This window comes from Acipenser ruthenus, chromosome 38, assembly GCF_902713425.1.
Source record: "Acipenser ruthenus chromosome 38, fAciRut3.2 maternal haplotype, whole genome shotgun sequence".
Taxonomy (NCBI): Eukaryota; Metazoa; Chordata; class Actinopteri; order Acipenseriformes; family Acipenseridae; genus Acipenser; species Acipenser ruthenus.
In genome coordinates this window covers 2,970,568-2,981,173 of record NC_081226.1, presented here as the reverse complement: position 1 = coordinate 2,981,173, position 10,606 = coordinate 2,970,568, and the positions used below count along the sequence as shown (strand labels likewise).

Below are 10,606 nucleotides of genomic sequence, written 5' to 3'. Positions count from 1 at the left end.
ACAGGGTTTTTTTCTCTCTTTCAGAGTAAACAGCTTAGTGAATCCCCCCCCCCCAGGACATTTAGGTGAAATTCATAGAAAATGCATTATTATCTGAAAATGTCACATGCTGTCATCTGGCTTGCAGGCCTGTTTTATATTTAGGTTCCTGTTTCTATCGTGGAATATTGTGATCTTCGATACTAGCTGCTACTTTACTTTCAACTGCCTCGCTGAGAATCTACAGTCCGGGTCTTCAAGTCTACAGATACTGGCTCTTGATTGTACTGGGATCTCCCCTTATTTTCCTGTACGTTTCTAGGGGTGTTTACCCCTTAATCCCATCCCTCAGCAGTGGGGTGTCATTAAGTAATTTGAATCATTTGCTTCTATTAAGATGTAACTCTCCCTTACAACTGTCAAGCCCCTCTTTCCATTCCTTGTTAACTTAATTTCAAATCAGTGGAACACATCCAATTTAAATTAGGGATTATCAGTCTGTAGATTTTAAGGGTCCCCTAGGCTTGATTAACATGCAGTTTGGAAACTCCTGATGCTCTCTCCATTGTCTTGAGAATACGACATAGCACACATATACCACGCACAATCCTCACGCTATAGGAAATACGCAGCCAATGCATGGTAAATCACCTTCTCATGCTAGGAAGCTACGCAAATTGCACTAAAATGTTTTGCTTGGGAACAAGTCTGAAAGCCTTACCGTAGACTTTAGCAGTGGGGATCCTGTTTGTATCTAAAAGGTCATACCAAGCAAATCTTTATTAACAACTGAGATCTGTGAAAGTAGCCACGGTGAGCTTCTTTGACCAAATGAGAATAAAGAAGCATATTTGACCAATCAGAATAAATAAGGCCCGCTCAGATTGTGAATTTAGGTATTTATTAGGGGTGTGCCCATACTTTTATTTTCTGAATAAGATTTAAGATTTAAGTCTCCAGTTTGGACAGTGGTGGCTCCCAAGGTCTAAGGAAAGGCTTCAAGATTTTTTTTCCTTGTCAGTTTACATCCTTGATACAGCAGCACAGAAGTCAAAATGGCAGTGAAAATGAGCTTCCAATCAGCTTTTAATGTAAGCAAAGTGGAAGTTAATTGCCATTGACTGCCACTCAGTTGTAAACATGAAGGAAGGGCAGATTTTCATGCTACGAAATTAATTAATTTGATTTTATTTAATACCTGCCGACAAAAAATGTATTAAAGGGAATATGAGTATGCACACCCCTTGAAATTATTATTATTATTATTATTATTATTATTATTATTATTATTATTATTATTATTATTATTATTATAACATGTTTTTATCATTGCATGTAATCCAAGCCATATAGCACGTGCTGGAATTATTTAATTAGCTCTGTGTATTATAAAGGTACTTGATTGATTCCCTAAAACCACATCTTCTTAACACTGAAGCCCAGGGGGAAATTCTGGTCAAAGTTTTTTTTTAAATAAAACTATAAATTTCCCTCTCGCCTCTCACTGGCTAACCACATTCACAGTTTTGCACTAGCCACTGAATCAATATTCAGGCAAAAGGCCAAAAAAAGAAAAAAAAACAAAAAACCACACACATCCTACACACGACATGATAGATACATGATATCTACTGCAGCAGGGGAAACCCTCTTTGAATAAGGGGGCTGCTATGACAGTATGATAAGCCAGAGATAGTTAATGAAGAGTTTGTGAGTGAGTGTGCAATTGTGTATTTATGAGTGTTTCTCTCACTCTCAGTCTCTCAGTTTCCCTTTCGGAGTGGATGGTGTCTTAGGTCCTTGGTGTGACGGGTGTCTGATTAATTTACTGGGAGGCTTTTACAGGACAGGCAGGAATGCAGGCCTCACCTACATCCAAAGTGTCATGCTTGCTGTTGCTATGGTGTGCTGCCTTGACTGTAGCTTTCCTGGGAATGGCTTGCTTTGTTTTAACAGGGCAACACAGAGATAGAAACAGAGAGGTAAGTCTTTCTGTCCATCTACAGAGAAGCTTGCAAAGTTATTTTAAATGTTATAAACTATAAGTCGATTAGACTGCCATGGCTTTCATCCTGTGAGTCGCATTGATCGATTTAGCTGCTTACAGATCCATGTATCAACTGTGCAGTGAAAAAATATATCTGACGTTTTCACCTGTTAGGAGTCTGTAGGGTCATGAGTGCTGATTAAGGGAATATCAACAAATTATAATCAGAAAATGAAAACGGACGTTTCCTTTAAATAGGTAGGCAGATAAGAGAAAGTCAAAGGTAAATGTTAGGGGGTGATGGGGGAGAAGTCTCTCTGTGAAAAGTGGCTCGGAAGTAGAAATGCTTTGCAATATTAGCCATTTAAGGATTTAGATTTATATTTTTGTGATATGAGAGTATGTTCCTGGAAGTTATTGTCTAATTCATTGCAAAATCACTGAACATGGGCGAATGCATTTTAAGGGAAGTATTTTCTTAATGAATGGTTCAACATTTTTTACCTGATAAAGTTATCATACCAGAACAAACAACAATTTAATTTTAGGGCTTGTAAACAGGTTGCTTAAAAAAAAAACGTGCTCATTTGGAGTAAATAGAGAATCTAGCCCTATACTTTTTTTTATGTGCTATATTTGAATAAAAAGTGGATGGACTATCCGAATCAAGACTTTTTATGGTTTTACAAGGGATATATATAAGTTACAGGCAATAAAAACGGAAAACAAACACATACATACAATATATACAAAATAAATATAAAAAGGTTGTACAGCTTTGATAAAAAGCTTGGACTGTAGATCACCAAAACAGACAGGAAACAAACATCCCTTCCTCGGTTATTTTGTTACGTATTTATCAGTATCCTGCAAACAAAGATCCATTCCATGTGTCAAATCTATAAATATTCCTTTATGGGTGTATATGACTCTTTGAGATCAATTAAGAGGCTTTTACAGTATATCATGATTTATATATGTGGGAATACATGTAAAAAAAATAGAAAAACATTCTCAGAATTACTCACGCAAGTTTTTTGATGTAGGACAAACTTCACTGCTTTGTTAATCTTGAAAACCGCAAAGATAATTCAGTTGGTTGCTGGTTTGTCATGTGTTTTAATTGTTCACATCAGATAACATTATAAGTATTTCATAAGATGGTAAGAGACAGAATGAATAACCGCCTAGAGGGTGAAAGTTCTCTGGAGAGGTTGAGAAGGTTAATTTATTATCTGTATGCTTGAAACACACAATGTACAGCAATGGCTGCAGGTTTTGCATCTCCATATAGAATTAACTAATTCTGCTTCATAAAGTCGAATGAAACGTTAACACACTGAATGTCACATTAACATATTTTCCATATATTTAACTGACACAAAATGAAAAATAGAAAGTTTCAAAATCTAACATGATATAATTTAACAATATCATTTTGTAGTTTCTTTGATTATATGATGTTAAATAAAAGATTGGAAATATATATATATATATATATATATATATATATATATATATATATATATATATATGTATAATGTCTCAATCCTAAAATTATAGGTGATGCAAAACTTTTGGTCATAGCTGTGCACCGGAGGGTTAATGATTCGAGCTGAGAAGGGACTGGGAGGGAAGAAGGGAGGCTGGCACTACTGCTTTGAGCTGAGGAGGGAGGCTGACTCTAGTGGTTAGAGCAGAGGAATAAGGGAGGGAGGCTAGCCATAGTGGTTAGAGCTGAGGAGGGACTGGAGAGGAGAGAAACTGGGACTGGGGACTGGAGGAAGACTAGCTTTTGTGGTATGAAATGAGGGACTGGGAGGATTAAAAAATTCTTCAGTTAAACCCACAACTATGAGGAACTAAAGAGTGTTTCAAACAAAAGGAAGTTTCGTGTTTCACAGAAGACAGGAACTTTTCAATTCCATTTAAAAATATGTAACTCATTTATTTCAGTGTGCCTCACTGCTCAGAGTTTCAATAATATATGTGTTAGCATAGTTTCATGGGATATCGAAAGTGGTCTGGTTTAGTTTCACATCTCCTGAAGTTTTTCTTTTTTTCTGTTTTCAGTAGTGTAGTTCAAATCCCAGGGGCTTTCACATGGGAAGTTTTCTCTTTAAAAATCACTATTCTGTAATGGTATCTGCAAAGATGCTACATAAAACCGACCAAAAAACATGAGAATGTCCTCAATAGCCCACACGGGGCTAAATTCTCAAAACTATTTACTCCAAATCGTCCAAAAAGATGTAAAACAATTGAACAACAAAAAAACAATCTGGGACTACTAAAAAGGCCCTAGTTGAATATCTGATTTGTATATTTCTGGTTGGTAACCATAATAGGTGTGTTTAGTAAATGGAAACCGTGTTACAGTTACAGAGGAGACGGGAGATTACAACAGCACACCCTGGTGGTCGTTTTTCAAATCACCTCCCTTCAAAATTGGTTGAAAACGTCAGTTAGTAAACCTGACAGACAGTGATGGAAGACGAAAACACACAGAAGATACTCCCAGAGAGCACACATAATATCATATTAAACAGGTTAAAGATTCAAGACAATGTAGATGGTACCGAGAATTCCTTTCACTAACTCTCCACAAACAAAATAGGGGGGTAGAATGAACACCTGCCATAACACTGTCAATGAGGTGCCTCTATGGGTCGTCAGGACAGCACTGACAATGAGTCTGCAACTTTTTCAATTGTTCTGAAGGGATACAGCATGTGACCAATCCTCATTGATTAACAACAGCCTGGAGTAGTGGTTAGGGCTCTGGACTCTGGACTCTGGACCGGAGGGTTGTGGGTTCAATCCCCAGTGGGGGACACTGCTGTTGTACCCTTGAGCAAGGTACTTTACCTAGATTGCTCAAGTAAAAACCCCTGTATAAATGGGTAATTGTATGTAAAATAATGTGATATCTGTATAATGTGAAATAATGTATAATGTGATATCTTGTAACAATTGTAAGTCGCCCTGGATAAGGGCGTCTGCTAAGAAATAAATAATAAAAATAATAATAATAATTCAGGATTGTATTGTATTGTACTGGAGTGGGAATCTGCAGGCAATAGCATAAGCAGTTCAGTCGAATCACTTTTCTTTTGGAGTTGTGTGGAAAATTGCGTACACTAATTGTAGATTCAATTTGTTTCCCATTCCAATTCAGGTAGACAACGATGCTAATCCAACTAAAGGTAACTATTATTATTATTATTATTATTATTATTATTATTATTATTATTATTATTATTATTATTATTATTATTATTATTAAGGATTGGTGCTCAGATATCCAAATTAGAAAATGTAATTAATTAAAATGTACAATTTGGGACAATAGAACAATAGCACAGAACATTAGGACAGATTTAGGACAGAGGGTAGGAGACGCGACTTCACACAGTGAGTGTTGATGCTGAATCACTGGGATCCTTTAAGAGCTCAATCAGCAGCCTGTATAAAACTCATTAACAAAATGTATATTTAATCATAGAAACATAGTTGTCTTTTGTTTTTCAGTTAAAGCAAGTGGACAGATGGGGCAACAATACAGTAAGTAAAACTCTGTTGTGTGTGTGTCTGGCTGTCTGTCTGCCTGCCTGACTGCCAGCCTTGGATGACCCTGTGTCACTCTTCCCTGTAGACAGCACTTCTACTACAGCGGCTCCCACAGTCACCAGTAAGATCTTAATCCCCAGTATCGGTGAGTTTGGAGTTTATATTACTTTAGACACCAGATCGTAACAATCTTTACTATAACAGTTTCACTTTATTATTATTATTAATATTATTATTATTATTATTATTATTATTATTATTATTATTATTATTATTATTTATTTCTTAACAGACGCCCTTATCCAGGACGACTTACAATTGTTACAAGATATCACATTATTTTTACATACAATTACCCATATATACAGTTGGGTTTTTACTGGAGCAATCTAGGTAAAGTACCTTGCTCAAGGGAACAGCAGCAGCGTCCCCCACCGGGGATTGAACCCACGACCCTCTGGTCAAGAGTCCAGAGCCCTAACCTCTACTCCACACTGCTGCCCAAGCCATTTACTCGATGGCTTGGTCGTCACAATCCCAGTTTACTAGTCTGATTCTCTCTATAGATTATGCTAAATAAAGTCTCATGACAATCAGATGAGTAGTTCTCCAGATATATGGAAAAATATTAAGTCTGATGTTTGTACGACAGCCTCCACTATATATCTGATCTCCAGCAAAGATAGTAATCTGTATAATTAATGCATTTTAAAGTACATAGAGATAATAAGATCATTCCAGGAAATCTTACTAAATTTGCATTACCGTCATTTTGTAAGTCCTATGTAAAAGACAACCTCATTTTGGTAAACTTGTATTTGATATTCTTGTATAATGTTGTATAATGACATGGTGAGACCACACTTGGTCTCCACACTAGCTTACAAATTAATGTCATTTTTTTTTTTATCACAAGGGCTGCTTCTGAAGTAAGGTGCTTCGAAAAATATGTACAACTGTAATCCCTGCCTCCTCTTCATCTGTGGCAGTTATAGAGGTGCAATTCAGCTTTAAGATGTATTTTCAGAAACCGCAGTGGTTGAAAAATGACATTAGTTAGTAAGCCTGGTAAATAATAACCTAAGCAGAGGCATCAATATTATACACAACTAAGGATTTTAAACAGGTACATTTGTTTAATGTCTTTAAACAGGTGATCGCCACAGACAAACGCCACTCATTCACTTGACCAGTAAGTATCTGAGATAATGGCTTCAAAAATCGAATTGAGATCCTGAGCAAGTGCAACCATTAACAAACCACAGCATTACAGCAATGCCAACTTCAAAATGGAGCGCTTCCGGTTGCTTAAACTCTGTGAAATGATTTCTATTCAAATTCATATGTAAAAATCACAAAGATTGTATTCAGGAATTACTATTAAATATGCATTATTTAACTTAAGAAATATGCTGTTGTATGAACAGGATGACACAAGATAAAATTAATTTTGACAATGGTGATCGAATTCTCATCCGTTATTTGCAACATCTAAACAGGAACAAAAGAAGGCTGGAAAAACTCCCAGAGCACAAGAAGGATCTCTCTGAAATCCAACGCCATCGTGATAGAAGAAGCCGGATATTACTATGTCTATTCACAAGCCACTTTCCTCGTGAAAAAAAAAGATGTACAGCTAGGCATGACCCTCTTCAAAAACAGCCCGAGCTACCAGAAGAACAGAACCGTCTGTGAGACCATGGACTCTCCTCACTGGAAGGAGCGGACCGTACCCCGGACACTGTCCCAGGGCACAGTGGTGAAGCTGGAGGAAGACGATGAGCTCCAAATCGCTGTCCAGCCAGAAGAGATCCTCGATCTTGACTCCATGTTCTTCGGAGCCTTCAAGATTTCAGAATGACCGCTGAAGTGCAATCGCTTCTATACAAGTCAAGCAATCAAAATGTCCAGTTCTACTTGGCTGGCTACTCTATTAGAACCTGCACCTAATATGGGGGTTGCAGTTTGCCTTGATCATAGCCTTGACATGGCATAGACCACAAGGTGTTGGAAGGTGCCTCGAAGGATCCATTCAGTCCTGAGTATTTTACACAGTTGGCGAGACAGGCAGAGGATCGTGATATTGAATTGTCTTGAACCTGTTGCTGCTTAGCTGCTTAGTGCATCGGCTTTCTGAGATCTGAGCAGATCACAGCCCGAGTACTGACCAGGCCTGGTTTTTGTTGAGAAGTTTTCTTTAGATGTTCAACAATGTAGTACGGAATTGTACCATCAATTAAAAAAAAAATTACATGTACAGCTCTGGCCAAAGGTTTTGCGTCACCCTATAGAATTAACTAATTTTGCTTCATTAACATATTGAATTACACACCACTTTGTAGCTCTCCAAAAATTGACAGAAATTATCTTGAAATTGACTTTTGCGATATCATTGTGTGTGTGTGTGTGTGTGTGTGTGTGTGTATATATATATATATATATATATATATATATATATATATTTTTTAATCATGTCTCAATCCTAAAATTCTAGGTGATGCAAAACGTTTGACCATAACTGTAGTGTACATTTTGTAGGACACATCTTATAATCTTATTTTTAATCTTAAATATTTAACACAAATAAAATGTCAATTGTAGTCATATTTGCTTTATGTTAGACTATGCCGTTGTTACTGTATTTATTTAAAATAAAGTATTTAATTTTTTAATAAAGAAATAATTCACAAATCACTGATCTATCTGCATGAACAAATATCCTCTTAGTGACTTTTTACCTCACTTTCTTCCAGTGTAAATAGGTGAGTCTTGCCTGGTGTTGAAGGCCACTGTAGCACTGTCTATTGCTTGTTACAATACATTGCATGTTTGCAAGCCTGACCCAGCACAACCCAGCTTGCTAACTTTCCGGTGGTGGTTTTTCTATAAATGCTGCCATTCCAGGAACACCAAGGAGACAGTCTTGAATGAAACTGCAGTTGATTAATGCACCTTTGTGAAGCATTGAGATCCATTCTACTTTCACGTGATTGTTTCTGAATAGTTGCACACAACTTTCACACAGCGCTTATACAGTTCTAGTAGTGGATCAAATGACACATCATGAAACCACATGCATTTTGTGGCGAATCTATCTATCTGTACTCTCCCCTACAACAATTATTCATAATTAATTCAGATTACTGGTGATAAGCCATTTGTTTCTCTTTTTACGTTTCCACTGCTAAACACCGTTAGCCACAAGCTTCTGATTGCCTTTCCTCCCTCTGCAAGCAGGTTCTGTCAGGTCTCAGTGTGAAGAACGGATAGTAAAGCATTCTCAGGGCAGGTTGAGTAACACGCAGCATGGTTCAAACAAACATATTAACTTTCGACCCCTCTGCATCACACGAGTAACAGGGTGAACTGCTAATCCATGGTTTTAGATCTTTACACCTCTTTACACAAAATCTGTAATGGTAGTGTATGACACAACACTGTTACACATGCATCTTCCAAGTCACAGTTTCTAATAAATGAGCCAGTTTGAGTTACTGTCGGTGGGAATCAGAAATAGACTCAAAAGCACGGTACTGCCAGTGCTGCTGTTTTCAGCTGCATCTTAGCATGCTCCTGAAAACAGCAGCACTGGCAGTGAAAACAAAACAAAATGTAGAACTGATAAACACTAGCCAAGACTTGTTGCAGCACAGAAACCAGGACTAGAGGACACAGTTGCAAATCAGGGGAAGACAGAGGTTAAGAGACACACAGAGTGGTGATGGGCCGAATGGTGAATGTTCTTAAGTTCTTCTCTATGATTGCTGTCTGCCATTAGCCATGTTTTAGCTGAGGGAAAAATAAAAATCTGTGAAAAATAGAAATTAAATAATATTTGTTTCTTTAAAATTGTATATGTATTTTACAAGAAAAACAACTGGGGGACACGCTGGCAACATCCTACCAGCAGATGGCAGCGTAGAGACAGTTTTTTGAAGAAAAAAAAAATGTAATTCATAGAAATGACTTCACATGATTATAACAAGCACTCACAACTTGGTTGCAATATATTTTCCTCCGAGATATTATTTCATGTGAAAATTTACAAAACTGTTTTGTAAATACTATGCTTAAAAATTAAATACAATCTATAGATTTTGCTATAGATGTTTTTGTGATCCCACACACTACATGGACAGTATATAGCTCAGTCCGAGAATCCTAGGTTTTATTTGTCAGCAGAAAGACAGGATTATTTTGTCAACTAGCACCCCAGATTAGAAAGAGGGTCAGTGCTATGTAACCCAGTGCCTTAAATATTGTGTTGGCAACTCTCTGCCACTAGATGGCAGTAAAGGTATAGGAAAGAACTAATACATTCTTCATTTTCCTGGTGAATAAGGTCAAGGTGTGAGGTAACCCTCCAGTTTTGACTGATGTCTTCATGAGTGTCACTGAAAGGAAACTATAAGAAACCGAGTAAGCAGAGAAACGTTTCTGCTAATGCCTTCATCAGTTTTACTGATGGAAATAAAGATGGGGCTTATTTGATTTTTTTCTTTAGTAATCCTGGGATAACCACAGATGGATGTTGCAATCCAGGTTGATTCCCCAGTCCTGTAAAATCTTCCTAAAAATTCCAGTTGTGGTTATCCCACCAGGGTGCAACTTGATTAAGTCATCCTCTTAAAACAAACAACTTTTTTCTATCTATCTATCTATCTATCTATCTATCTATCTATCTATCTATCTATCTATCTATCTATCTATCTATATATATATATATATAGGGTATTGTCATTGCAAAACTTATTGCTTGCACTTGCTGTCTTCACAAGTATGAAAGGACATGTCTATCACAGTTGTTGGATCCTTTTATGGGTTAATTGATGGCTGCAAAGGGAGTACCCCACGTGGCCTATTGAAAACCACAATACAATATATAGAAAGCTGAACTGAGAAAGTTTTTTCAGAAGCAGCCCCTGTGGTTGAAAACTAACATTAGTTAGTAAGCCTGTCAAAAAAGACCCAAGCACAAACAGCAATAGAGAATTATACAAAGCATACATAATGGGATATTTAAGTCAAATGTTGATGGTATATTGCATCCCTCTAAGCATGACAAAATAA

At 37.0% G+C, this 10,606-nt stretch overlaps 1 protein-coding gene across 2 annotated transcripts; it reads left to right on the top strand.

Annotated features, from left to right (window-relative positions):
* The first annotated feature begins 1,801 nt into the window (after positions 1 to 1,801).
* LOC117433986 (tumor necrosis factor ligand superfamily member 10-like) lies at positions 1,802 to 7,990 on the top strand. 2 transcript variants are annotated; one of them, XM_034056468.3, is made up of 6 exons: positions 1,807 to 1,961; positions 5,145 to 5,172; positions 5,498 to 5,530; positions 5,622 to 5,681; positions 6,690 to 6,728; positions 7,036 to 7,987. In XM_034056468.3, the coding sequence occupies exons 1-6, from the start codon at positions 1,836 to 1,838 to the stop codon at positions 7,395 to 7,397; spliced, it is 648 nt and encodes a 215-aa protein (XP_033912359.2). In that variant the 5' UTR covers positions 1,807 to 1,835; the 3' UTR covers positions 7,398 to 7,987. The 2 variants fall into 2 exon arrangements, with proteins under 2 accessions (XP_034765834.2, XP_033912359.2); XM_034909943.2 differs by lacking the exon at positions 5,622 to 5,681 and having other exon boundaries at positions 1,802 to 1,961; positions 7,036 to 7,990.
* Positions 7,991 to 10,606: the final 2,616 nt, after the last annotated feature.

Coding starts and splice junctions, on each gene's coding strand:
- LOC117433986 (XM_034056468.3), top strand. CDS start 1,836: ATGCAGGCCTCACCTACATCCAAAGTGTCATGCTTGCTGTTGCTATGG. Junction 5,531..5,621: donor ACAGATGGGGCAACAATACA/GTAAGTAAAACT, acceptor TCTTCCCTGTAG/ACAGCACTTCTACTACAGCG. Junction 5,682..6,689: donor GATCTTAATCCCCAGTATCG/GTGAGTTTGGAG, acceptor GTCTTTAAACAG/GTGATCGCCACAGACAAACG.